Source organism: Propithecus coquereli, unplaced genomic scaffold, assembly GCF_000956105.1.
Source record: "Propithecus coquereli isolate 6110/MARCELLA unplaced genomic scaffold, Pcoq_1.0 Scaffold39, whole genome shotgun sequence".
Classification (NCBI taxonomy): Eukaryota; Metazoa; Chordata; class Mammalia; order Primates; family Indriidae; genus Propithecus; species Propithecus coquereli.
In genome coordinates, this window is record NW_012149618.1 from 2,871,438 (window position 1) to 2,898,513 (window position 27,076).

General features: G+C 55.7%; 3 protein-coding genes across 6 annotated transcripts in view; 2 read left to right on the forward strand and 1 right to left on the reverse strand.

Annotated features, from left to right (window-relative positions):
• Positions 1–1,108: 1,108 nt before the first annotated feature.
• Positions 1,109–9,000, forward strand: EMILIN1 (elastin microfibril interfacer 1). 2 transcript variants are annotated; one of them, XM_012652464.1, is made up of 8 exons: positions 1,109–1,781; positions 2,742–2,867; positions 3,329–3,549; positions 4,644–6,581; positions 6,967–7,083; positions 7,545–7,562; positions 7,723–7,860; positions 8,269–9,000. In XM_012652464.1, exons 1-8 carry the CDS (start codon positions 1,609–1,611, stop codon positions 8,604–8,606), a joined length of 3,069 nt encoding a protein of 1,022 aa, XP_012507918.1. In that variant the 5' UTR covers positions 1,109–1,608; the 3' UTR covers positions 8,607–9,000. The 2 variants fall into 2 exon arrangements, with proteins under 2 accessions (XP_012507918.1, XP_012507919.1); XM_012652465.1 differs by lacking the exons at positions 1,109–1,781; positions 3,329–3,549 and having other exon boundaries at positions 2,838–2,867; positions 8,269–8,940.
• Positions 9,001–9,311: 311 nt separating this feature from the next.
• KHK (ketohexokinase (fructokinase)) lies at positions 9,312–20,532 on the forward strand. Of its 3 annotated transcripts, XM_012652480.1 has the most exons (9): positions 9,312–9,947; positions 13,065–13,181; positions 15,202–15,336; positions 15,519–15,653; positions 17,455–17,527; positions 18,217–18,363; positions 19,782–19,870; positions 20,000–20,157; positions 20,243–20,532. In XM_012652480.1, the coding sequence occupies exons 1-9, from the start codon at positions 9,856–9,858 to the stop codon at positions 20,326–20,328; spliced, it is 1,032 nt and encodes a 343-aa protein (XP_012507934.1). In that variant the 5' UTR covers positions 9,312–9,855; the 3' UTR covers positions 20,329–20,532. The 3 variants fall into 3 exon arrangements, with proteins under 3 accessions (XP_012507934.1, XP_012507937.1, XP_012507936.1); XM_012652483.1 differs by lacking the exon at positions 15,519–15,653; XM_012652482.1 differs by lacking the exon at positions 15,202–15,336.
• An 817-nt stretch (positions 20,533–21,349) lies between these two features.
• CGREF1 (cell growth regulator with EF-hand domain 1) overlaps positions 21,350–27,076 on the reverse strand; it is a 14,344-nt gene continuing 8,617 nt past the window's right edge. Inside the window, exons 2-6 of the mRNA XM_012652484.1 lie at positions 24,127–24,232; positions 22,985–23,050; positions 22,822–22,892; positions 22,559–22,683; positions 21,350–22,363 (exon numbers count right to left, since the gene is read on the reverse strand). Coding sequence (XP_012507938.1) covers positions 21,902–22,363; positions 22,559–22,683; positions 22,822–22,892; positions 22,985–23,050; positions 24,127–24,215 — 813 coding nt within the window. The 5' untranslated portion in view covers positions 24,216–24,232 and the 3' untranslated portion in view covers positions 21,350–21,901. The remainder of the gene's footprint in view (positions 22,364–22,558; positions 22,684–22,821; positions 22,893–22,984; positions 23,051–24,126; positions 24,233–27,076) is intronic.

Below are 27,076 nucleotides of genomic sequence, written 5' to 3' on the forward strand. Positions count from 1 at the left end.
CTGCTCCTTAATGGACAGTGCCTTTGCTACCTGGACACCTCCACAGTGCCTGGCACACGGCATCTCCCTGTCCCCTCCACTTCTCTCTCCCAAGCATCTCACCATGTGGGAGACTCTGGTGTAGAACACAGTGCTGAGGGCCAGATGGCGAAGGAGGCCACACTGACAGGTCCAGACAGCTCACGAGCAGCTTTCAGGTCAGCCTGATGGTTTTTTGCCCTGCTGCAGAGGCCACCAGACTTGCCTCCAGGTTAGGGAGTGACTTCCTTTGGTGCTGTACAGATAGGTCCCAATTTACCCCCACACACCCCGCCCAGTTATTGCCTGACCTTCACCGAGACCAGCCTGGGACCCATATTTATTTGGCCCTTTAAGAAACATTCTTTCTCTTTTTGCCCATGTCCCCTCCATTGCTTGACAGAAGACTGCTCCCCATTTCCAGATCCCTTTCTTCCTCTTCTTTCTTCTCTGGATTTCCTGCCTGCCTCAGTGGAGTCCTTTTCCTTTTTCTCCCTGGCCTGGGAGCCTGTTCTCCTCTCCTTCTTTCTCCCAAGTCACAACCTGGGTGTGAGCTCAGCCTTACCAGTTTTTTTTTTTGCTTTTATTTACAGCCATCAAGGAAGAGATATCAGCCTTACCATTGACCGTGCTGTGTCACCCTGGACAAGTTACTTTCCCAGAGTGGGAAATAACTCAATTTCCACATCTCTAAAAGGAGGCAGCTGGGCTAGATGGTGAGTGATGTCCTGCTGAGCCCAAGTTCACTCTCCCTTGCACCGTCCTGCCCTGCCGTCCTGCTCTCCCCTCTGGGCTCCCTGGGGTCCTCTCTCCCGGGGGAGGCTTGCCTCAGCCCCAGGAGAGCTGTGGCTCTGGCTCCCGTTCCCTGTCTAAGGGACCAGCCCTGGGCCTCCTCCCCAGCTTTGGCCCAGGCTCCATGTGGCCCGTCTGAGAGGCTGGCCCCAAGCCCGGCGGCAACTCCACATTTCTCTGTTTTTCCTTTTTTTTCCCTCTCTTTCCCGGAGTTAACAAGAAGCAGATGTGGCGCACGATGGTTGGAGAGGTAGGGGGAGGAAGGGGGAGGCTGGACCGCCAGCCAGACAGGGGGGAGGGGAGGGGAGTGAGCGAGGGAGGGAGGAGGCCTGGGCCCGCCCCACAGCCACTCTTGCGCCTCTGAACAGCCACAGGGGCAAAGCCCTGTCACCCCCAGGATCCGGTCATCAGGAAAAAAGAACAGGGAGGCCAGAAGAGGGCCAGCTGGGGCGAGGGGGTGGACGCCCAGGAAGCGGCATCTGAGTGGGGCAGGGACCAGGCACAGGAGGCCAGGGGCACAGAGAACAAACTCCCCTCAGAAGTGGAGAAGAGGAGAGCGGAAGGAACCGAGGGAGGGACAGACGGCAGCCTGAGGAGGAAAGAGGAGGGGGAGAGGGGTCAGGCTAGGCAGCCAAGGAGGAGGCGTGTGGCTGGGGGCTGCCGGCAGGAAGCCGGGGACAGGACTGGACTGCTCGGCTCGTGCTGTCCTGAGGAGCAGCGGCATCCCCCGGGGCCGGGCAGAGGCGCCAGTGGTCAGGCCAGGATGTGTCTCTGAGGGCTATTGCCGAGCGCCTCACCATGGCCCCCAGCACCCTCTGGAGCTGTTACCTCTGCTGCCTGCTGGCCGCAGCCGCAGGAGCAGCTAACTACCCTCCTCGGGGCTACAGCCTCTACACTGGGGGCGGTGGCGGGGCCCTCAGCCCTGGGGGCCCCCAGGCCCAAAGTGCCCCCCGGCCTGCCAGTCGCCACAGGTAAGAGTCTGGGTCCCAGCCCGAGGCCGGGGTGGGTGAGAAGGGCCCTGGGAAGGTGGGTATGCTGACCACTGCCTTGGCTACCCTTCCCTGGCTGTGTCCCCTACTGCAAGGAAGAGGGGGAGAGGAAGCCCAGCCATCAGGTGGCTCCTCACGTGCCCACCTTCCTGCGGGGCCTTTTCCAGGGTGCCCTGCGCAGATACATGGCCTAGGTAACCTAAAGGGATCAGCTCCTACATCCTCCCCACAGGGCCCTGCTTTCAGATGTCCCGGGGAAAGTGTCCTGAGGGTCATGGGCCAGGCCTTCCTGCCAGCGCTATAGCAGCCCTGGATGCTAGGCAGACCTTTTGTCCCTTTCTGGGGCTTCCTTGGCCCCATCCAGCAATCTGCAACTCTGACACCACTCCTGCTCTGCTCCTACCACCTCTCCAGCCGGACACAGATCAGAGGCTGGCATGAATGGGGCCAAGAGCGTAGAACTAAAAGCCCCGAGGGGTCAGGGCTCATCAATGGCTTATTCTCTACTTAACCCTCAGCTGGACCTTGGCCTGCCCTCTCTTCTCCCCTGAGGGGTGGGTGGAAGCCAACATCCAGGGGACTACCCACAGGGACCTGCTGGCTGGCTTGCACATGGCAGGCCAAGCTGAGGGTTGAGACAGGGCCAGAAAGGGACTCAAATGATTGTGTGAATTCAGAGGCTCCCCAGGACCCTATAGCCATGAGGACTGACTTCTCTGTGGCTGTGACTTTCCATTCTGCACCTCTGCCTATCTTGAAAAGTCTTTATCTGCTCCTGCTACACAGGAAAGCGTGGGGGGTGCCCCTGCCAAAGCCCTCTCACTGACCCCCAAGGGCCCTTCATCTTCTGACCCTTCCTCAGCCCCTCTGGTAGCCCCTCGGCCCCCCTCTGGGACATGTATCTCTGGTCGTCCTTGGGTCCAGATGGGGTTGTACCTACAGGAACTGGTGTGCCTACGTGGTGACCCGGACAGTGAGCTGTGTCCTTGAGGATGGAGTGGAGACCTTGATCAAGCCGGACTACCAGCCCTGTGGCTGGGGCCAGCCCCAGTGTCCACGAAGCATCATGTGAGTCCCCAGGGGTGGGGGATGGGCACTTGGTGGGAGCTAGGCCAGGGCCAAAGGAAGGTGGGTGGCTGACTGGGGAATTTGTACACAGCAGGTAGCAGGGGCAGGGTAGCGGCTGCAGTCAGAGCCATTTTGAGCAGATGCTGAGGCAACGGTTTGGCTGGTGGGATACTGAGGGCAAACTCACCTTACCTGCCAGCCCCCAAATGCCTTCTCTGGGATGGGTCACCCTCTGGGAGAGGAGCTCAGAGTTCCAGCATGGGGCAAGGGGAGGAAGAACAGGGATTTGGCCCTTGGCCAAAAAGCTGACAGCTGTCAACTGAGCGAGGCTACGTGTTGGACAGTAAGGGGGACCTAGCCTGAGGGGTAGGCCTTGCCCACCAGTGGCTGCCCATCTCTGAGGGAACAGGACCACTGACAGTGCAGGGAGGAATCAAAAAGCCTCCTTCTGCCTCTGCCAGGTACCGCAGCTTCCTCCGCCCTCGCTACCGTGTGGCCTACAAGACGGTGACGGATATGGAGTGGAGGTGTTGTCAGGGTTATGGGGGCGACGACTGTGGCGAGGGTCCTGCGCCAGCGCTGGGCCCCACACCTTCCACCCCACGCCCCCCGCCCCGGCCTGCCCGCCCCAACCTCTCCGGCTCCAGTGCAGGCAGCCACCTCAGCGGGCTGGGGGGAGAAGGTGAGCGCTTGCCCCATAGGGCGGGAAGGGGAGGCAGTCGGGGCCAGGGAAGAGAGGGACAGAAGGGAGTTGGTGAGATCCTCGAGATTTCCCGTGTGTGTGTGTGTGTGTGTGTGTGTGTGTGTGTGTGTGTGTGTGTGTGAGAGAGAGAGAGAGAGAGAGAGAGAGACCAAAAGACAGAGAGACTGAGAGAAACAGAAGGCAGAGAGTGAGAACTTGCTCACAGATGCCCACGTGTGGCCAAGATCCTGCCCAGCTGGGAGCAGCTGCAGGAGGAAGGGGAATTCCTTTGAGAAGCCTGGTCCGTGGTCCGAGGGGGATAGACAGTGGATACTACAAGTCCTAGCATGCACTGCACCTGACTACAGGTCCCAGCCCCCTCTGTGGCTCTGGAGACTGCAGGTCCCAGAATGCAGCAGTCCCCGTTGCTTGTTTTCCCTCCTGTGTGCTGGGCACACCGGATGTGCTGTGTTTCCCTGCCAGCGAGATAGCCATACTGTAATTATGGAAACAGGAACTTCTGGCTGACTTTCTGACCATCCACAGACCCCTGTTTGTCCCTGTGGTGTTGTAGGAAAGTGCTGCCCAGTAATAGCTGCTATTGCGTTGTCCAAGGTGCCTGCCCCACATTCCCATTTCACTCTTGACAGCCCTATGACAGAAGACACATAGTGTCATTCTCCTTTCGCAGAGGAGGAAACCGTTTCCAAGAAGTTAAGAGGCACTGGACAGGTGGAAAGGACATGGGCCTGGTGGCCAGACAGTCTGGGTTTGAAAATAGGCACTGCCACTCATTTAAACTTATAATCCATGGTCAGCGACCTAACGTCTCTGGTCCTCTGTTTCCCACTCTGTAAAATGGGAAGAGTTAGTGGTATCTGCCCAGGGGAGTTGTTGTAAGGAAAACAAACCCATGGTTCAAATCTGGCCTAGAAGCACTAAGTGAATGGAGTGTCCTGTCTCCTTTTCTTGCCTAACTCACCCAAAGGAGAGGCAGAGCAGGCCTGGGGTGAGCTGGGGTGAGCAGGATCTAGGAGGTAGGTCCTAAGCTCTCAGGTCTAGCCCTTCTGCCCTCTGCCTCCCATCCTACTCAGGTCCTGGGGAGTCAGAGAAGGTGCAGCAGCTGGAGGAGCAAGTGCAGAGCCTGACGAAGGAGCTGCAAGGCCTTCGGGGGGTCCTGCAGGGACTGAGTGGGCGCCTGGCAGAAGATGTGCAGAGAGCTGTGGAGACAGCCTTCAATGGGAGGCAGCAGCCAGCAGATGCAGCTGCCCGCCCTGGAGTGCACGAAACCCTCAACGAGATCCAGCACCAGCTGCAGCTCCTGGACAATCGCGTCTCCACCCACGACCAGGAGCTGGGCCACCTCAACAACCATCACAGTGGTGGTGGTGGCAGTGGCGGCGGAGGTGGCAGCAGGACCCCAGCCCCAGCCCCAGCCCCTCCTGGCCATAGTGAGGAGCTTCTGCGGCAGCTGGAGCGGCGGCTGCAGGAGTCCTGCTCTGTGTGCCTGGCAGGGCTGGATGGCTTCCGCCGGCAGCAGCAGGAGGACAGGGAACGGCTTCGAGCGCTGGAGAAGCTATTGGCCTCCGTGGAGGAGCGGCAGCGGCAGCTCGCTGGGTCGGCTATGGGCCGCAGGCCTCCTCAGGAATGCTGCCCTCCAGAGCTGGGCCGGCGACTGGCAGAGCTGGAGCGCAGGCTGGACGTAGTGGCTGGCTCGGTGACAGTTCTCAGCGGACGGAGAGGCACAGAGCTGGGAGGAGCTGCGGGGCAGGGGGGCCACCCCCCAGGCTACACCAGCTTAGCTTCCCGCCTGTCTCGCCTGGAGGACCGCTTCAACTCCACCCTGGGACCCTCAGAGGAACAGGAGGAGGGCTGGCCCGGGCATCCTGGTGGGCTGAGCCACTGGCTGCCTGCTGCCCGGGGCCGACTGGAGCAGCTGGGGGGGCTGCTGGCCAATGTGAGCGGGGAGCTGGGGGGGCGGCTGGATCTGCTGGAAGAGCAGGTGGCAGGAGCTGTGCAGGCATGTGGGCAGCTCTGCTCTGGGGCACCTGGGGAGCAGGACTCTCAGGTCAGTGAGATCCTCAGTGCCTTAGAGCGCAGGGTGCTAGACAGCGAGGGGCAGCTGCAGCTGGTGGGCTCAGGCCTGCACAAGGTGGGAGCAGCTGGGGAGGCCCAGCAGGCCATGCTGGAGGGACTGCAAGGGGTCGTGGGCCGGCTCCAGGATCGCATGGATGCGCAGGATGAGACAGCTGCAGAGTTCACACTGAGGCTAAATCTCACAGTGGCCCGCCTAGGCCAACTGGAGGGTCTGCTGCAGGCACGGGGGGACGAGGGCTGTGGGGCCTGTGGTGGTGTCCAAGAGGAACTGGGCCGCCTTCGGGATGGTGTGGAGCGCTGCTCCTGCCCCCTGTTACCTCCACGGGGCCCTGGAGCCGGTCCAGGTGTTGGGGGACCAAGCCGTGGGCCCCTGGATGGCTTCAGCGTGTTTGGGGGCAGCTCAGGCTCAGCCCTACAGGCCCTGCAAGGAGAGCTGTCTGAGGTTATTCTCACCTTCAGCTCCCTCAATGACTCACTGCACGAGCTCCAGGCCACTGTGGAGGGCCAGGGTGCTGATCTGGCTGACCTGGGGGCCACCAAGGACCGCATCATTTCTGAGATTAATAGGCTGCAGCAGGAGGCCACAGAGCATGCTACGGAGAGTGAGGAACGCTTCCGAGGCCTGGAGGAGGGACAGACACAGGCTGGCCAGTGCCCCAGCCTAGAGGGGCGACTGGGCCGTCTCGAGGGAGTCTGCGAGCGGTTGGACACTGTAGCCGGGGGACTGCAGGGCCTGCGCGAGGGCCTTTCCAGACACGTGGCTGGGCTCTGGGCTGGGCTACGGGAAACCAACAGCACCAGCCAGACACAGGCAGCCTTGCTGGAGAAGCTGCTGGGGGCACAGGCGGGCTTGGGCAGACGGCTTGGTGCCCTTAACAGCTCCCTGCTGCTCCTGGAGGACCATCTGCAGCAGCTCAGCCTGAGGGACCTCACTGGTAAGGGGACAAGCGGAGGCATGGAGGGACCCCTTTCAAGCCCCTTTTTCCCCCACTCCCCCACAACAGCCTAACCTCAATCTCATCTACTTTCTCCTCGCTCTGCACAGCATGAGCTGCAGCCCTAACCATTACAGCTTGCCTGAAAGAGATGATGCAAGGTCTTAGCTCCCTGCCCTCCCTCTGGCTGCTCATATAGGCCTGTGGGTGGAGGTGGGATGTTGCGCCAGCAGGTGTCCAGCATGGGCAGCAAGGGTCCCCATTTCCCCCTCAAACTGCAAAGCCCCACTTGTTTTATCCATCTCCCTGCCCACAGAGTCATCATCTTCCTTGTCTGTTGGGAACTCCTTTCATGGCTCTCAAAAAATTAATTTTGTCACTGTAGGGCCTGCAGGAGAAGCTGGGCCCCCAGGGCCTCCTGGGGTACAGGGGCCTCCAGGCCCTGCTGGACCTCCAGGATCTCCAGGCAAGGATGGACAAAAGGGGCCCATTGGGCCACCAGGTATGTGGGCTGAGACCCTTGCTGTGGCCAGGGTTGCCACCACCTCCCACCCACCCCAGGCAGCCCCAGTGTAGACATTCCACTCTGTATTTAACAGAGAAGGGGGAAGGGGTGAGGAATTGAGGTTCTACATGGCTGATAATGGGAAGACAGAGGAAAATGACTAGGAGCCGGGACAGTCACTGTGTTTGCCTAATTGGGTATGTTGGCCCCACTGTCATATTGGAGACTAAAGCTGAGCTTAGAAGGGCTGCCTGGGGTGTAAGAGGCTGGGGGCTAGGGCTCAGGGCCCAGTAGTTGAACAGAATGGACGCCACCTATTCCTCCTTTTCTTGACACCCCCATTCCTGCTTTGAAGTCTGCATAGCACTCAGCACAGCAAGAGAGATTCAGCAGATGTTTGCTGAGTGACTTAATGAGAGCTACCCTACTTCTCACTGCTCCCTTTCCGCTTCCCACAGGTCCCCAGGGTGAACAGGGTAAGTTCCTCTCATTTGATTCTCTTGAGGGAGGAGAACTGAACTAGGGGTTGGAGGATGGAAGTCCTCAGGTAGCCCTGGGGGTAGAGATACAGGAGGGGAAGGGGGCTGGCAGCTCTGCCCTGAGCATCCACTCTAACATCCACCCTCCCCCACCCAGGAGTGGAGGGGGCACCAGCACTCTCTGTGCCACGCGTGGCATTTTCAGCTGCCCTGAGTTTGCCCCGGTCTGAGCCAGGCACAGTCCCCTTCGACAGAGTCCTGCTCAATGATGGAGGCTACTACGATCCGGAGACAGGTAAACCTGGCAGGGGGCTGGGCTGAGCACTTGGGGAAACGAATGAGGCTGTGCAGACAGCCTCTTCAGACAATGTGAATCTTCATTCTCTGATTTGAGGAGACCCCTACTCTTTCCTTCATTTATTTACTCTTACCACAACTTGGGCTGGGATGTGGGGTGGGGAGGGTGAAGAATCATTCATTCAACAGGATCTTTGCTGGGCCTGCTCTTGCCCGGGCACTGTTCTAAGTGCTGGGGACGCGGCAGCGAACAAAACACCAAATTCCCCACCACTCACATTCTAGTGGAACGGAGGTGAAGAGACCCAGCAGGTCCCTCTTTGTTCCAGGAGTTCTGGGCGGGCTCCCCGAGGCCTTCTGGGCCCAGGCCTCTGTCTCCCGTCCTGATTGCCATCCTTGTCCCCAGGCGTGTTCACAGCTCCACTAGCCGGACGCTACTTGCTGAGCGCGGTGCTGACTGGGCACCGGCATGAGAAAGTGGAGGCCGTGCTGTCCCGCTCCAACCTGGGCGTGGCCCGCATAGACTCCGGTGGCTATGAGCCCGAGGGCCTGGAGAATAAGCCGGTGGCCGAGAGCCAGCCCAGCCCGGGCGCCCTGGGCGTCTTCAGCCTCATTCTGCCGCTGCAGGCCGGGGACACGGTCTGCATCGACCTGGTCATGGGGCAGCTGGCGCACTCGGAGGAGCCGCTCACCATCTTCAGCGGAGCCCTGCTCTACGGGGACCTGGAGCTTGAACAAGCGTAGACAGGACGCCAGTCCCGCCCGCCCGAATTATCTATACCGGCCAAGGAGCCAGCAGGGGCGGGGCTCCCCAGGGACCCGCCTGGGACGGGGCGCCGTCCGGGACACCCAGCCTGGGCGGGCCGCCGCACCCGGACCCGCCGCAGCGCAGGTGCCCGGAGCGCGCCGGCTCGGGGACTCCCGGGTCCGCGTCCAGACTTTGGTCTGACCGCCGTCCCCTCTGGAACCCCTCCAGGACCCGGGTTGCTGGGGAACCGATCCTCGCACCTTTTGCCCCCTCAACCGGCGCTCTGGGCCGCCTCCCCGGGCTGCAGGGCTCTCCCCAGCAGGCGCCGGCCCCCACACCGCCGTACTAAACTATTCAGGAATAAAGACACTTGATTTTTTCTAAAAAAAAGTTCTGCTCCAGTACGTGGTCAGGGGTAGGCAGCGGGAGTACACAGGGGACGGGGCGGGGAGAGACGGCGACCTACGGAGGAGGACCCGGGTTCCGCGCTGCGCTCGGCGGCTGGGGTCCGCTGCGCTCCGGGCGGCTCTGCCCGCCCCTCCTCCGGGCCACGCTCGTTTCGCCGGCGTCCGCCAGGAGGCGCGCCGGGCTCCCCGTCACGTGACGGCCGCCGCCCACTTAGCGGGCCCCGCTGCTCCGCAGTGGAGGCGGGGCCTGGGCTGGGAACAGTCGGGCCTCTGGGGGCCGGGCAGCCGCGACAGCTCAAACCGCGGCTTGGCGGCTGGGACAGGGCTGTGGCTGCGAGGCTTGGGTCTACCCCGCGGATCCAGGGTCGGGAGTCGGAGCCGCAGGTGCAGGAAAGGGCAGGGCAAGTGGCACGTTTCTAGTGCACGTTCTCTTTGCTTCGGGAGATTGCTTAGCCGCGCTTTGGAGAGGTTTGCCTCAGCTCTGAGCCCATCTGATAAGTGAGCAAACTGAGGCCGAGAAGTGGGAGGCGCTACCATCTGCAGGGTCAGGCAACCCGCTCCGGGGAGACTGGGCACCAAGACTTCGGGGTCGGTTTTCCTAGGCCAGCTTGGGTCTGTGGGCGTCGGGAGCACGGGCCCCGCTCCGTTCCCTGCACCCTCCGCCCCATCGCACCCCTCGCCGCTGCAGGAGGCTCCCTAAAGGAGGAGCTCCGCACGCGTAGGAGGAGCCAGGGCAGCCCCTGGGAGCGGGGACACAATCCTCTGGGATTTAGAGTAGAAGCAGAGCCCGGGAGGAACCCCGTCAGCCGGGCAGGCAGAAAGCTTCGGGAGCAGCCTCATGGAAGACAAGCAGATCCTGTGCGTGGGGCTAGTGGTGCTGGACGTCATCAGTCTGGTGGACAAGTACCCTCAGGAGGACATGGAGATAAGGTAGGGGCGCCCGGGCCCCTCGGACACCCCAGGGGCTCCTGCAGCCCAGCGTTTGTGCCGGCGCCCCCTGCCTGGGAAGGCTGGGGGACTGTCAACAGGAGAGAAGAGAGGAAAGAATTGAGGCCTTTAATAAGACAACCCAGGACTTGGATGGCACCGTGTTGGCCAAGTTCAGGTTCAACCCTGGGACTGTGTCAGGCGTCAGGATACCTATTTTACTGATAAGCAAGTAGAGACTCAGAGATGAAGTGATTGATCCAAGGGCACACAGCTAGTAAGGTGCCGACCAGTTTTCTTCTTTTTTTTTTTTTTTTACCTCCAAGCCTATGCACTTGCCTCCCACCAGCATTTACTTCTAATTTATTTACCACATGTATCTTTCACCTGTTTCTGAAAAAGACTTGAGGTAGCTTGTGGTAAAAGGAATGTACAGCTAAACTGTTCAGGAACATACACAATCATGGAGTTTGAGCTTTGTAGCTCAGGGCTTGCCAGCACTGGAGGCAAATATGGAGATGCCATGGGGTATGGAGAGAGCTGGCCCGTCAGCCATGGCAAACTTTTCCCTGGTGCTAAATTCCCAAAGGAATCTAACTGAAGTCCTTTTTGCAATGAACAATATGCAGCAGTGTAAAACATCCTTCTCAGTTGTCTGATAGAAATTGAAGAGTCATTTGTTGGTTCTTGCATTTACATTGTAATGCCATGAAGGCATTTCTGTGGGGCAGGATACTAGCTTGCTCTTGGCACACTTGAGCGCCTAGGACACTGAGAATTGCTCCTTGTTTATCAGTTGTTTCAGTAAAACTGGATAAGCAGCAGTTCAAGACTAAACTGTGGCAGGACACTGCAGCGCTGACATCCCTGAGGCTGACTGAGAGTAGATACCCCGGCATAGCCCAGGCTTTGGGCCCTCAAAGCACAGTCCAAGTATCATCCATACTCTCCTCCCGGCAGCGCATGGGAACTGTGTAGGGATCAGTCAAATCCTTTTCATAGATGAGAAAGCTGAAGAGTTGGAAAAATCAAATGAGTTTTACAAGATCACATAGTTGATTAGTGGCAGAGCAGCAACTGTAACTCAAGTCTCCTAACTCGGAGTTTAGTGCTCCGGCCCTCTGTCATCTCTTTTGCACCCTGTCCCTTTGCTTCCCATCTCATGGAATTGACCCTTTGCTTTGGTTTGCCAGAGGTTAGAGCCCCTTGCCAGGGGAGCAGGGACAGTGGAAGGGGCACAGGGTGTGCTGCTGTGTAGACCTAACGCACTTGCCAGGACACGGTGGGAAGGTGAGGAGTTGGGCCTACTCTCAGGAAAGCAGTGCAGATTCTGGGGTCACAGGTTCTCCAAGGCCTGTGGAGGGCCTGGGGAAGGGCTGGAGTGCCTCTTTCTACCTGTGCTGATGTCCCACTCCCTTTGAGCTTAATTACAGGAGGCTAGGAGGAGGTCCTGCTAGCTCCCACGCTGCCGAGCACGTTCGGAAGTTGGGTACTAACTGAGGCACCTCTCTAAAGAGCCCCTCCCCACGTTTGCCATGCTCCCAGCCCCATGGCTCTGCTTCTCTGCAGCCCAGCTCCTGGACTCTGGTATGCCTCCCAGAAGAGCACACCTGTGCGGGGACCCTGTCCTTTCCGGGTGTCTCAGGCCCCCCGTCCCAGGGTCTCTGTGCTCGACGGGCAGTCGGGCACTCTGAGGAGCTGCCATCTGGAGCTCAGCCAGCCCTCTGAGGAGCGGCCCATGCTTCCCAGAGTCCATGCCGAGGAGAGCCTTCCAGAAAGCATCCTCATGCTCAGCTGAGCATTTCTGCACAGGAATGTCACTGTGACCTTGAAGGGCTTCGTTCCACAGAGTAAAATGCCATACCCTTTCTTAGAAACCTCATCAAAGCCTGGGCCTAACAACTTTTCACTTAAAAATGCAGAGTCAATAGCAATGGCTTCGGGGTCGGGAAACCTGGGTTCTGATCCCAGCTTTGTCATTAACTGTTGGTGCGATCTTGAGCAAGTCAGAGCCTTCAAGACACCTTTCTTTGCATGAAAATTTCTCTAAAGCGCACAGCTTGAAAAATTTTTGACCCTTTACAAATTAGTATCTTTTTTCCTAATAAGATCATGCTCCCCTTTTCCCAAAGCTGGTGGGAACTTCAGGATTAAGATCTTTGTACAACTAGACCTGAGCCTAAAAACTCTGGTTCAGTTCTTTCTCTGAATTTATGGTTCTTTGGAACTTGTTCCTTTTATTGTAAGCCGCCGCAATTGCTATTATCTTTATTTTGGGGAACTGGCACAATAGATATAACACCACTGTTCTTATCTTGCAGGTAATAACACTGTTCACAGTATTACTGGAGCACAAATGAGAAGTCATTTAAGTGCTTTGACTCTGTGCATAAGTTATCATTTTTTTGTTGATGACAGTGAAGCCCTTCAGGTTTATCTTGTTAATTTCCTCTTGATAGATTTTCAGTAAAGATGGAGAAAAAACAGTCTGCACCCAATAATCTTTTTAACTTTTGACATAAAAATTAGCTCCTCTCGCCCCCACTGCTGCTTAACTGATCAGTGTCTGGGTTTGCTGTCCTGTCTCACTCATTTTATTAATATTTAACGACTCTGCAGTTACCATGAAGTAGGCGCTCCTGACAGAAGCAGGTGTAAACGTGTACCTTTGGGAGGAGGGACTTCATCTCCGAGGTCCTTGGAGATGCAGCTCTCAAGGAGGCGGCAGAAGGTGCAGCCCTCCAGGAGCCGCTCTGATGGGGGAAGCTGGGTCGGTGACATTGAGGAGATGACCCATAGTTAGTGTGGCCTTCAGATTGTGATGGACCCAAGTGAGTGGCTTCCTGATGCCCTAAGAACAAGTGGAAGTGTCAAAAGTAATTTCTGTGAGCTCGAATTTAACCTGGGCTGGGGAGACAGACCTGGCCCTGGCGTAGCCCCTTCCCTGGGCTGAGCCTCGGCTATCCCAAGTAGAAAATGGGACAGCAGCCTAGACGCTTTCTGAGGGGACCTCCCGGCCCTTACATTCTGTGGGCCCCTACACAGGGGACAGTGGTTGGCCCTGCTTATCCTGGGACCAGTACCCTGCCAAGGCTGCAGGGACCCTCCTGTGCTTTGCAGATGCAAATCCCAGAGATGGCAGCGTGGAGGCAACGCATCCAACTCCTGCACCGTTCTCTCCCTGCTCGGAGCCCCCTGCGCCTTCATGGGCTCACTGGCCCCCGGCCATGTTGCTGAGTGAGTCCAAGAAGGAGCGCCCAAGGGGAGGTTTGCCTGCAGGGTGGGGGGAGAAGAAGGATGTCTCAACCAGGGGGAGGGGGTTGTGGGTGGGGGTATAAGAAATGGTCTGTGGCCACCAGAAATGGGTGGGAGGGGTGCAGTGGAGCGCCAGGCTCCCAGGCCCTCCCTGGGGCAGCTTATCTGCTGTTCAGGTGCTAATGCTGCTCTGGAGGTTTCATTTCCACAGCTTGCTTCCTGGCCACTCTCTGGAGCTGCTTAAGCTTCCCCACCTCCCTCCTCGCTTCCTACAGGCTCTCTGCAGTGGATTTGCCTTTGCCCTTCTTAAGTCCCTTATCCTGGCTGTGCCTAAGGCAGAAGGCAGTTAGGGACACTCTGTACCATCCTCCAGCATTCATGGTCCCCAGGTCCAGGCCCACAGGTTTATTTCTGAGTTGAGGGGCAGGGCTCATGTCCCTGTTATTCAGTGAAGCAGCAAGAGTACCCTGCCCAGGGACACCATGAAGCCACATGCTCACACTGGGCCCAGAACCCATGCCTCCAGCTCACTAGCTGCCAAGGCTATAGCCCGCAAGTGGCCCACGTGTCTTCTCCATGTTGGCTGCTGTGGGGACCCAAGAGTCCTTTGACCTCTGGTGCTGCCAACTCGGCAAGCGCTTATCAGGAGGTGAGGCCCACACTTTGCCCGCTGTGGGCACTGGGGCATGCAGCCAGGTTGCTGGCTTGTGAAGCGCAGCCCTTTGAACCCTGGTTTGAGGGGAGCTGTTGCCAGAGCCCAACCACCTAAGCCACAGGCAAACTCCCTGCCTTGATGAACTGGCACGAAGCAAATAGAATCTGCCCTGTGAGATGAGACAGAGAGACTCGGAGCCAAGGGCTGTGCTCACCCGCTGCAACAGCTCCTTTCCTCCAAGCTGGAGGCAAGACTGTGGCTCTTGCTCAGGGCGGTAGACTCTCCTTTATGAAGCAATGATGCTGAGGGGTGGGCCATTCAGAATTCTCCCTGTGTGTTCAACAAATTTAATGAGCACTTACCATGTGCCAGGTACCATGGGAACACAAAGTTATTTGGCAAACCAAACCATATTTCTGATGCTTTGGGAAAGCTACTATTTAAAGGATCCTTGAGTTGTAAGTCAAGGAATGGGGCCCTGACTTGGTACCTTTATTCAAATCTGTATTGTCCAGTTTTGGTGTTGCTGAAAGTGGGGTCTGGCCATAGTGAAAAAGGCCAGGGTGGTGGCTGGACTGCTGGGCATAACTGCCAGCTCTTGGGCACAGAACTGCATTTGCAGAGAGGGCTGGGAGGGGTGGGGCTGGCCTCCTGCTGGGGCAGGCTTCCTGAGGAGATGCCCCTGGGCTCACTCGCTTGGAGCACATTCTGGGAAAGAGTCTGGGAGGAGCCCATACTGAGTGGCATCAGGCCACTGCTGGGAGGGTTCACCTGGCTGCGAGAGGACAGGGTGGTGAGCAGGCCCACCAAGGCAGTACCACGTCCTGGCTGGGCATCCTGGAGGCAGGTGGAGAGTGAGTGGAATCACAGCGTTAGGACTGGAAGGGACTCCAGAGAGGGGAGCACCATGGCATGAGCACGCAGAGGGCAGCTGGGGGGCAAAGTGTTGCCTTGGTGATTAATGATGAATTCTGCCTGGGCATTGCGTGAAGCAGGCCAGGTGCCCCCACCTGCCTGGTTCAAACAGCATATAGGTTTCTAGGCCCTAAATCCACCCTTGTTAGCTTATGAGCGGAGCAAATCCTTTCCAGCTTGAGTTGGCCTGAAAGACAGAGTCAGGGTTGGAGCATGCTTCAGTCGGGACCTAAAAGGATGTCCCTTAGTGTCTCTCTCTCTGCACTCCTGCCCCCGGGCACAGTCTGTGGCAAGACTGCAATTCCCAGTTCTCTCCTGGCCCCTTCTGTTTGCACCCTGCCTTTCAAGGTCCTTAGTGGACCTGCCAACTACCCTCCAGTCCCCCAAATCCTTGTCGAATGGCACCTCTCGCGGGTTACTCCGCCCTGGCAGTTTTGTCCTGGATGACCTCCGTCGCTATTCTGTGGACCTACGCTACACAGTCTTTCAGACCACAGGCTCCGTCCCCATCGCCACGGTCATCATCAACGAGGCCAGTGGTAGCCGCACCATCCTATACTCCAACAGGTTTGTACACCTGTCTGCGCCTTGCCAGCTGCTATCGCCGTCACCAAACTCCCAAACAGTACCTTTCTCTCAGAGGCCGTGTGTTCCAGCACTCCCTCCGCACTCCCGTAGGAGGTCTAGGCCACTTGTAGTCTCTAATCTGTGTCTCCTTGCCCTTTCCGCGGCTCGGGCTCCACCCCAAGCTTCCTGGTGGCTGACTTCAGGCGGCGGGGCGTGGATGTGTCTCAGGTGGCCTGGCAGAGCACGGGGGATACCCCCAGCTCTTGCTGCATCATCAACAACTCCAATGGCAACCGTACCATTGTGCTCCACGACACGTAAGGCCCCCTGGCCTCGCCCTGACACAACCCACCAATCAGTTCCCTCACTCGCCACTGTGGGCATCTCAACTGCCGCCCTCTGTACCAGAAATTGTCCCCAAGCTGTTCAGTGATTTCTGAATTGCTTTCAATTAGGGGACAAGTGAGGTGGGAAGGGATAGGCTTTGCTTTGCCTGGTGACTTGGCCTTGGCCAACACCAAGGATGGGCAGGCAGGCCTGTGTAAAATGTAATTTATGATGCGATTCCTCCATAATTAGTCAATCATCAGCTTGGGTGTGGGTATGGAGAAATTGTCCCCGGGACAGAGGGCTGGGAGATGTGATTGAACCCTTCTTAAGCGCTGAAGGGCTGGGGGCGGGGCACTGGGATTTCCAGGGTCAGCCCCAGAGTTGCCAGCCTGCAGCATGACACCAAGGAGCTCGGGTTTGGGTGTTCAAAAGAGATGAGTCCCCAAAGGTCTCAATGTGATGAAGCCAGAGCAAACATGCCACAGCCATTTGCAGCCATTGCTGAAGGAGAAGGAAGGGGAGCACTGGGTCAGCAGATCAGGGCCATCTCATGTGGTGCTAACTAGAGGGATGGGCCATCTCTTCAGGGTCCCAAGCTACTTGGGAGAGGCCCTGTGGGCCTAAATCCCTCTCATGCCTTGCAGACTGCCTCCTGAAGGATCTCAGAGGTTTAGTTTACTGTGAACCCAGTATGTGCCAGGTGCTATGTTAGGGCTCAGAGAGCCCAAAACCTGTTTCCCTGGGCTTCAGGCTGTCCCTCCTGCCCAGCATAACCACTGGACCCTGGGGAGCAGGGCAGTCATCCCAGGACAAGCTTTACAGTCCTGGGCTCTGTGTATGTGCCAAGCAGTGAGTGGGTGGGGATAGTGCTAGACACAACCTTCACATTGGGCAATCCTAGTCATCTGCCCATTAAGTAACAATCTGTAGCAACTTTGATCAAGGACAGGACATGGGTATTCACAGGGAGGGAGGGAGAGGAGCTTTCAGGAGATACATTTATTGTCCGCTGGCCCCAGTGCAGGCATATTCACACACATTACCTCCAGCTGCAGCGAGCCGATGAGGCTGGGGCTTCAGCCCCATTTACCAATGGGGAAGCAGCCTCAGAAAGGACAAGGTCACACAACTAGTTAAGTGGACGAAGGATTCAGCTACAGAAGATAGAGGGAGGGAGGACATTGGCTGTGCGTAGCTTACCCACCAAGGAGGCAGACCCCTTCTCGGGTCTCCACGCCCAAGCCAGCCAAACATAAACTCTTCCTCAAGGGCCAACTACTTGTTGACCTTAGGGCTGTGACAGGGAGCTGCCAAACTCAGGACAGGAGTGCCATGGGTGCCACAGGAAAGCTCCCAACACTGGGGCACCAAAAGAGAGTGGGACCAGACCAAGCATCATCGGCAGCATGGACATCGCCTATGCCGGGCACTGCATGCTGGGAGCCATGTGCTGCCGGCAAGGGGGATTCTGGGAAGTGTAGTCTCAGGCTCTTGGTGCATTCTGGGAGATGTGATCTCCAAGATGCACAGTGCTGGCCCCTTGACCTGTGCTGCAGTTGAGTTTACCCTTAGGTAATATCACACCCTCAAACTCAGGCAGGGGCACGCCAGCAAACTGGGACAGGGCCCATCCTAGAGCTGAGCCTGAGAACCCTGTGCTGTGGATCCAGCTTCCTGCCATGCTGCCGGCGACGCCAGGCACAGGTCCCCAGCAGCCAGTTACAGATCCTGGCCTTAACTGACCCCATCATGCCCCTTCTTCTCTGTCCTTTACATCCTGTGACCTAGGAACCTGCCAGATGTGTCAGCTAAGGATTTTGAGAAGGTTGATCTGACCCGGTTCAAGTGGATCCACATTGAGGCAAGCCCCGCCCTACCTGTGTTTGGAGGGGCTTAACCTGCCAGCCCCCTCCACATTTTCTGCCTTCTTGGTTTCTTTGAACCATCAGGTACCTTAGAGATAAGTGAATCCTATCCCCTCGTTAGGTTTCCAGGTGAGGAAACTAGGATTGGGTGACTTACTCAAGGTCACACAGCAGGATGTAGGCACAGCTGGCTCCAAGCAAAGTCCAGTGCTTCCTGTGTTATGGGCTGCCCCACCTCCTCCAACTCTGCCTCTGACAGGAGGCTGGAGGCTGGCTGCTTAGGGCCTGATGCATTACCTCTGGGGGAGCAGGAAGGAGAGGACCTGACCCAGCTCCCAAATAAAGGGAACTAGGACCTTCACTCCAAGAGAGGTTCTGGGGTCTGGGTAGGAGGAAACGCTGAGAAGTCCTGCGTTTTAATCCTAGTCCTGTCATTTAACTTATTGTAGGTCCTTTGGAAAGTCTCTTTTATTCTTTAGTCTTCTCATCTGTGAAATAAGGGAGCTGATTGATAAGGTCCCCAAGGTCCATGACAGCTCTAAAATTTTATAACTTGGGATGGGCTTCCAGCCCAGCCGCCCCCAGCCCCTCTCCCCCCTCACCCAGAATTCCAGCAGGGAGGGAAAAATGAGCCGGATCAGCTAGGCGGTGCCCAGCAGTCCTGAGCTGCCCTGTCCTGCCCCAGGGCCGGAACGCCTCAGAGCAGGTGAAGATGCTGCAGCGGATAGATGAGCACAATGCCAGGCTGCCTCCGGAGCAGAGGATCCGGGTATCCGTGGAGGTGGAAAAGCCCCGCGAGGAGCTGTTCCAGCTGTTTGGCTACGGAGATGTGGTGAGTGCCCCATGCAGCCTCTCCTCGCCACATCTCGCTAATGTGTTTGATTTTTTGTTTTGTTTTGCTTTTTGAGACAGGGTCTCACTCTGTTGCTAGAGTGCACTCAGGCTAGAGTGCAGTAGTGTCATGATAGTTCACTGCAACCACAAACTCCTGGGCTCAAGCGATCCTCCTGCCTCAACCTCCTGAGTAGCTGGGACTATAGGCATGTGCCACTGTGCCCAGCTAATTTTTCTATTTTTTGGAGAGATGGGTTCTCACTATGTTGCTGAGGCTGGTCTCAAACTCCTGGCCTCAGGTCATCCTCCTGCCTTGGCCTCCCACAGTGCTAGGATTACAGGTGTGAGCCACTGTGCCTGGCCTAATTGCTTCTTAAAGGGAGCCAGGGAGTCCCTGTGTCCTGCCTACCATGCTCAGAATGGCAGTTTCTGGCTTGGTGGTGTTGGAAGGTGGGGGCAAAGCAAAGACGCAGACCCCCAGCTCTGGGCTCCAGTGCAGGCTTCAGCAGTGTCCAAGGAGTAGAATGTCTCCACCCCAGGTGGGTGCATAGGTATGGGGTACCCGGAGGGCTTGGACAGGGCCAAGACAGCCGCCGGGCAAGCCTGCATGGAGGCATCTCCTCTTTGGGCCTCCTCAGTCTTTTCCCCTGCAAAATGAGGGCATGGAACTGTTCTCCGAGGTTTCTTCCAACTCTAAGGTGGGTGGCAGGTTGTGGGAGCCACTAGGGGTGAGGGGAGGGTGGGAAGGAGACTTGCACAAGGTAAATTTGGGCAAGGCTGGGATGTAAGTGGAATCTGGGAGACAATCCCAGCATCATAGCTGGAGCTGGTGGGAGACCATTGGCCCGTTGGTCCTCAACCTTGGCTGCTCATTAAAAAATATGGATGCCTGAGCCCCACCCTCTCAGTTTTTATGATTGGTAGAAGTAGAGCCAGGGCTTTGGTATTTTTTACTAAAACTATCTCTGGAGATTCTAATGTGTAGCTAGTGTTCAGGGAGTTCTAGAATCCATCCCCCTCCCCCCACTTTTTTTATAGATGAAGAAATGAGACCTAGACAGCATAGTCATGTGGGGAAAAAACACAACAAAACGTGCTCCTGAGAGCCCACGCAGCACAACCTGGCGGGGATGGAGTCTACCCCAAGATGGCGCTCAAGGCTTTCTCTGGGGCTTTAATTCGTTGATCCTAGAACGAATGGATCAGGACTTCTGTGTCACAATTTGTAAGGCTGTATTCTCACATATCTTAAGCACATATAAGAACATCTTCCTGTGGGACGGCAAGATGCTATGTTGGGGATTTATGTGGCCATCTTTTATGTTGGGGGGTCATAACATGAGGGCAATGCCGGGCTGCCCTTGGTGAATGACTAGAGTTAGAGATGACTGCCACCCTCTCTCCCACTGCCCACAGGTGTTTGTCAGCAAAGACGTGGCCAAGCACTTGGGGTTCCAGTCAGCAAAGGAAGCCCTGAGGAGCTTGTACAGTCGCGTGAGGAAAGGGTGAGCCCGGACGCCAAGAAGGGGCCCTAGGGGGCGGGAGGTGAGCTGGATTCCTGGGGTCTGCCTTGGCAGGGCATGGTCTGGGGGAGCAGGTGGGGTGACACCCAGCTGAGGGGAGCTGTCTTGCAGGGCTGTGCTCATCTGTGCCTGGGCTGAGGAGGGCGCCGACGCCCTGGGCCCTGATGGCAAATTGCTCCACTCGGATGCTTTCCCGCCACCCCGCGTGGTAGATACTCTGGGGGCTGGAGACACCTTCAATGCTTCTGTCATCTTCAGCCTCTCCCAGGGTGAGTACCCCAGCAGGAGGGGACAGGGCTGAGACTGCCCCTGCCCCAAATACCTGAGTGACACAGCCACTTGTCCCTCCTGCAGGGAAGAGCATGCAGGAGGCACTGACGTTCGGCTGCCAGGTGGCCGGCAAGAAGTGTGGCCTACAGGGCTTCGATGGCATCGTGTGAGGGGCATGCAGCAGGAGGCACCAGGTCGTCACCCCCTCGGAGGCTGGCACCACTGCTGCCGTTGCCTTCTCCCCTCCGTCCAGCCTGGCATCTGGGCTGCCCTGCTCCTTGGGCAGATGCAGGTTGTGGGGAGGACTCACCTGTGTCCTGTGTCCCCCACACATCTCTCCCTGTGGAGCCTCAGAGCAAATAAACCTTCCCCTGAGCCAGCTCTTCTGGCATTCTGTTTGTCCTTCTTGAGGTCTGAACTGCTCTGGTTGGGGATTCCTGAGGCTTTGACACTATAGTCCTCCTTCTTTTTTCCATTCCCCAAATTAACCTTCCCACCCAGGCCCAGAGGAGCGGCTGTCTGGGCCAGAGCAGCAGGAAGTGCCCCAGGCTTGCCACCAGCTCTGTCCTCAGAGTGCAGGAGGCTCAGCTCTTCCTGGTGAAGGGCAGCCACAGGCCGGAGGTAGGCCTCGAGCCTTCCTAGCTGGGCAGGACACTCAGCTCCCCGCACCCCAGCGAACCTTCCACACAACCGGCAGCACGAGGAAGCCCCTCTGGGCCCCTGTGCTGTGTGGACTCCACTCCCGTGGCCTCAGGAGCTGGGAGCCCACGTGGCTAAGCTCAACTGCAGTCCAAAAATATTTCCCCCGTGGACTGCCCCAGAGCCTGAAAGCCCCACCCTTGGAACCTGCCTTGTAGTTAAGGTGGTGCCTCAGCCACAATTGCGACCCAGATACTGAGTGTTGCTGTCCCTCGGGAGATCAGGTCTCAAAGGCATATTGGAATTGAGGGCCAACTCCAATATGGGAGTTGGGGAAGGGCGGGAAAGGCCTTATAATGCGATGAAGGCACGGGCTTTAGAGTCAGATGGACCTGGATTCCAATCTGCCGTTTAATTAGCTGCATTTCATCTTAGGATACAGTACTGAGCTCAGGCTTTCTCAATGTCCTCATCTGTCAAATGGAGCCAATTCTGCCTGATCACAGAAAATCATATAATATATAAAATGCCCAGCATGGTGCCTGGTGTGTACTAAACTCGCAAAAAATGATAGTTATTATTAATATTGCTGGGGGTGGGGGACAGATACAGGGTGATGGGGACCATCTGCCCTGAGCTCCAGGAGGGCACAGGGTGTCTGAACACCAGGTGAAGGGGGAACAGGAGCGTATTGGGGCCCCAGGGGTAGACCGAGCTTTCTTCACAGGGCTATCTGCAGCTCACTGTGGCTAGTGCTGTAGACTCCGCTATCTTAGCACCCTGGGCTAGACACGCTGGGAAAGCTGAACCCCTGTCCCTCCAAGGGCCTGTTCAGTCCCCAGCCCCCTGTGCCCCTAGGGGGTCTGGGCAGGCTGGACCAGTAGATAGATGGCCCGGGGGGGATAAATTAATTCAGTTATTTATTGCTTGTCTGGGCCCTAAAGCTGCCACTTAACTTAGGGTCTCCCTGAGCTGCACAGAAAGACCTGACACCTACTGGGGCTAGAAAGGGGACACAGAGGTGGTCCCAACACGCATGCCTCCTATAGTGGCTTGTGTCCTGGCACTGAGACTGCGAGGGGTGCAAGCCTGTATCCTCAAGGTTTATATCTCATCATTCTCCAGCTGAATATGGTGAACCACAAACTCATTTGAGGTGTTCTTCAACTCCAGTGTTTCCCCTGGAAGCTCTCTGGCTTCCTCCCCATTGTCCCTGACCTCTGCCTGGCCCCCGGCCTCCTCTCCGGGACCTGGGGCATCTCCTTCAGCCTCTGCCTGGCCCCCAGCCTCCTGGACAGGCTCCAAGGACTCCCTTCTGGCCTCTACGTGGCCCCCAGCTGCTTCTCTGGCATCCAGGGCTTCCTGTGTTTCTTGTCTTAATGGGCTTTTCACTAACAGGGACTGCCTCCCAACAGCTTGTGGCTCCCAGGGAGACGGAGCAAGGGGCTCTCTGGACTCTGCATGCCTGGGGGCCTCTCCTGGGAAGCTGACGAGCTCAGCAGGGGTCATGAGTCCGTCCCCATTCAGGTCCTGGGTCTCCAGCACCTTGTCCACTACCAGGACCACCTGTGGAAGCACAGAGTCACTGTGGGGTCTCCAGTAGCCAGAGATGTCCCAGGAGCCCTGTCCCTCCCCAGCACACCCCTGCATCCCTGCCATGCAGGTTCTGAGCCCTCCTTTTACAGGGGATTCACCAAAAGAGTCATGATGAAAAAGACCGAAGCCCCAAGGAGGACGGGGTCCCCACCCAGCAGAGCTCACCGGGTTGGTGGTAGGAAAGTCAGCAGCTCCAGGGGCCAGGGCGGCTGTCAACATGGACAGCAACTCCAAGCCATCCAGCTGTCCACTCTGGTCATAGTCATGAAGGGCAAAGAGGTAGAGGAGAACTGGGGAAGAGAAGCTGGGTTAGAAGAGGCGTCCAGGGGCAGGTGGAGAAGGCGGGAGTCGATGGGCGGCCAGAGGTCAGTGTCCACTCCGGCTGCCCAGGCCTCCCATGCGCCAGCCCCATCAGCCCGGCCCCTCACCTTGCTCCCGGCTCAGGTGCTCTGGCTCCTCTTCCATCTTCTCTAGTCCTTTTAGGTAGCCCTGCAGAAGTCTGTCAGAAAAGTGGAAAATCAGTCCCAAAGAGGCGAGTGTACAGCCTGGGGCCTGATCTACGTAGGCAAGGGCCCAGCGCAACCTACTCACCGGAGCTGCTCCTGGCCCGGCTGGAAGGGGTTGGGCAGGAGCTGATGCTGCACTTCAGAGTCCAGCCTGGAGGAGGGAGGGGAGGAGCAGCTCTGCAAAGAGCCTCCCTAAGGGCCCAGCCTGCCAGCCTTCCACCCCAATCTCCCGACACAGTTCTCTCCCCAGACCCAAAGGGAGTTGCTCCCCCAGAAGTCCCAAAAACCTTTTGGGGAAGAGGCCCTTCTGGCCTCCTTGGAAGCAAAACCTTACTGCTCAGGCTCTGTTTTTGCAGCTGCCTAGCTTAGACTTTAAGTGAAGACCCAAATAAAACGTCTAGTTTGATAGAGGCCAGATGAGGCCACACCTAGTAGACACAAGTTGGAGTCCCAAGAAAGCAGCCCAGGGAGTGGCAGGACAACACGGGTTGCAGCTCCCTCTTCTTCAATGCTGGGAGCTGAGGGCAGGTCCCTGGATGAGCCCACTGGCACTGCCCAGTTTTATACAGACCCTGTTTGCTCCATGACAAGACTGACTCTTACTTGTTCAAGCAAAGGGCATATATGTTGGTTTTGGAGTTTCAGTCTGTTCAGGATTTCCTGGTCAGCCTTTCTGGCCCAAACTGTGCTCCCAGGTCTGGATGGGGCTACCTGTTTGCCCAAATTAGTCCAAACCTGTGATGCCAGCGAGCTGGCAGGGGTTGCTGCAGCAACTTTTGTCACTGCAACCGATCCTTGCGGCTGTTCCAGTATCTGTCTCCCCTCCTACCCAGCACACCCACGACACAGTATTAGTACATAAAATGTTCAGAAAGGTGTTCAAATAAAATAGAAACAATGTGCTAATCATTTCTATTTCTTTGGCGTTCCCACTATAAGGTCTTGATAAGAGGACTGCAGCCCCTTTCCTGGCCCATAGCTTCCTCTCTCTGCTTCACACCACACTGGAGCTGAGCTCCTTGCTCCCAAGTGGGTCCAGGAGCATGCACTGAATGCCCACTTTGTAGCATTCTGACAGGCACAAGGCAGCAGGTTGAAGTGGGGGATGCAGATATCAGGGAGCCCACACCCCAGTCTTCTGCCTGCCAGAGGGGCCCACCACACCCTCAGATTCTCTAGAGACTCTCTCTGCTCCCACCTACTGCCCTGTCTGCATAATCCTGTTACCTCGTGGCTCCATCCTTGGGAGCAGCTTGACCCAGGGGCGGCAGCAGCAGCAGCAGCAGCATTAACACTCTCATCATCAGAGGTAACATCCTTCCAGAAGCTGGAACTAGGACAGAATTAGGAGGTCAGGGGGGAAGGGGTATCTGCTGAGTATTGAGGATGGGTTGGGTCAGACAGAAACACCTTCTCTCCTTGAATATCGCTGTGGCCCAGGTGACAGGACTCCTGCTCAGGGAGGACTCACACATGGACATCAGCGATCCCCCACGGAACTTTGTTCAGAATGAATCTTACTCCAGCTCTAGTGTATAAAGCACATAAAAGCAGACCTGCTCCGGTGGAAGCAATGCTGGGGGCAGGTCCCCCCACCTCCCATTTCCCTTGTCCCTGCCTTTGTCCCTGCCAGTCCCCAAGGTGCTCAGAGAAGTACAGCTTTGGAATGTCTGATCTTATTCAGCCCACTCATTTAACAGACGGAAAGGAGCTCAGTGAGTTTAAGAGAAAGGCTAGATTAGAAATGCAAGGAGTCACAAAAAGACCAAGACTGAAATAGAGACGCAAAGAGGGAAACAGATGGTTAGTCTGTATTTACTAACCACCCACTAAAGAATAAATCAAGAGGCTCAGACTCCCTGAAATAAGTCTGAATTCAGGTACAGATTGAAAACACAAGAAAAGCAACTTCTGAGCCCCACCAAGGCTTCGCAAAGCCTTTCAGGCTCCACAACCTACCCACAAACTGCCTTGCTCCTCCCTCCACCTCAGTGGTGGTGGAGATTGAGAAACACCCTGGGAGATACAGGGTCCCTCCTAAAGCTTGGGGCAATCAGGTACTCCACCTGAGGGACCAGAGTCTGCCATAGACACAAAAGAACATCTTGGCAGCTGGCTCTATCACACAAAAATCCACCAATCATAGAACAATGATATAGCTCATCATAGCATCTTCCTCAAACAAACAGGGGTGTGGCTGATTCACACTCAGAAGTACCACCCAACCAGCACCAAGAGTCAGCTGGGGGACCTAACTCACTATACACTGTTGGGAAGAGGTGATGACAGCGGGTCAGAGGTAACCCAAGAGGTACACCGAACCTGACATAACACCCCATAGGCAACTCAGGACCAGCACTCCTCTCCTTGGCACACTCAGGGATCGATCTTAGGGGACCCGGAGACAGGCCTGTAAGCCAGGCCCAACACCTCTGGAGGTCTCAACCAAGAGGCCTGATGAGAAGGAACCAGTGAAAGAACTCTGGAAACATTAAAAATCAGAGCAAAAGGACACCCCCAAAAGAAAACAGTATCTCCTTACCATTGGATACCAACCAAGATGAAAAGATTAAAATGACAGATGAAGAATTCTTAATATGGATTGTAAGGAAGCTCAATGAAATACAAGAGGAAATAGAAACCCAACACAAAGAAACCACAAAAACAATGTAGGAAATGAATGAAACACTAAGGAAATCAAATTAACTTTAAAAAATCAAACAGAACTTCTAGAAATGAAAATTCATTCAAGGAAATACAAAACAGTGGAAAGCCTTCAGAATAGGCTAGATCAGGCATTGGAAAGAATCTCAGAGCTTGAAGACAAGAACTTTGAGTTAAACAAGGCAGTCAAAGAAAAAGATCTGAGAAAGAAGAGGAATGAACAAAACCTACAAGAAATGTGGGATTATGTAAAGACACCTAACATAAGAATCACAGGCATCCCTGAGGTCGAAGAAGAAAATACACAAGGGTTAGAAAACCTATCTGAGGGAATAATTGAGGATAATTTCCCTGGCCTTGCTAGAAATCTAGACATCCAGGTACAAGAAGGTCAAAGGACCCCTGGGAGATTCAGTGTGAAGAGGCAATCACCACGACACATAGTCATCAGACTGTTCAAAGCAAACACGACAGAGGCACTCTTGTAAGCTGTAAGGTGAAAGCAGCAGGTAACTTACAAAGGAAAACCCATCAGACTAACTGCAGATTTTCAAGTGAGACCTTATAAGCCAGAAGGGATTGGGGCCTCATTCTCAGTCTTTTCAAACAGAATAATGGCCATCCTAGACTTTTGTATCGTGCAAAACTAAGTTTCTTATATGACGGAGAAATAAAGACTTTCTCAGACAAGCAAACACTGAGGGAATTTGTTAAAACCAGACCTGCCCTGCAGGAAGTACTCAGAACTGCATTATACACAGATCAGCACAATAGACAACCACCAGTGTAAAATCACCCAAAAGCTAAAGGTCAGAGCCCGGATGCCACAATGGCTAAAGAGGCAAAATAAAGCAATAAAGTTCTATTAAACAGGATGAACAGAAATCTACCCCACTTATCAATTCTTTCAATAAATGTGAATGAATTGAACTCCCCATTCAAGAGACACGGGATGGCTGAATGGATAAAAAATACAAGCCAAATACCTACTCTCTCCAGGAAACACATCTAACTCACAAGGACTCATTCAGACTCAAGGTGAAGAGTTGGAAAATAAAATTGCATGCAAATGGAAACCAAAAGAAAGCTGGTATAGCCATTCTTATATCAGATAACATAGACTTCAAATCAGCAAAAGTAAAGAAAGACAAAGATGGTCATTATATAACGGTGAAGGGAACAATTCAACAAGAAGACATAACAATCCCAAATGTTTATGCACCCAACACAGGTGCACCCAGATTCATAAGGCAAACCTTACTTGATCTAAACAAAATGATAAACGGCAGCATTGTAATAGCCAGGGACTTCAACACTCCACTGACAGAAGGGGACAGATTCTCCAAGCAGAAAATAAGCAAAGAAACAATGGACTTAAACTGAATCTACAACAAATCCTAACAGATATTTACAGAACATTCTACCCAAAAACCACTGAATATATGTTCTTCTCATCAGCTCATGGAACATTCTCTAAGATTGATCATATCCTAGGCCACAGAACATGTCTCAA

Excerpts from the sequence above, each read along its gene's own strand:
- EMILIN1 (XM_012652464.1), top strand. The coding sequence starts at position 1,609 with ATGGCCCCCAGCACCCTCTGGAGCTGTTACCTCTGCTGCCTGCTGGCC. Across the intron at positions 2,868-3,328 it reads CAGTGTCCACGAAGCATCAT|GTACCGCAGCTTCCTCCGCC; the intron begins GTGAGTCCCCAG and ends TGCCTCTGCCAG. Across the intron at positions 6,582-6,966 it reads CAGCCTGAGGGACCTCACTG|GGCCTGCAGGAGAAGCTGGG; the intron begins GTAAGGGGACAA and ends TTGTCACTGTAG.
- KHK (XM_012652480.1), top strand. The coding sequence starts at position 9,856 with ATGGAAGACAAGCAGATCCTGTGCGTGGGGCTAGTGGTGCTGGACGTC. Across the intron at positions 13,182-15,201 it reads GCCCCCGGCCATGTTGCTGA|TTTTGTCCTGGATGACCTCC; the intron begins GTGAGTCCAAGA and ends CCGCCCTGGCAG. Across the intron at positions 17,528-18,216 it reads TCAAGTGGATCCACATTGAG|GGCCGGAACGCCTCAGAGCA; the intron begins GCAAGCCCCGCC and ends GTCCTGCCCCAG.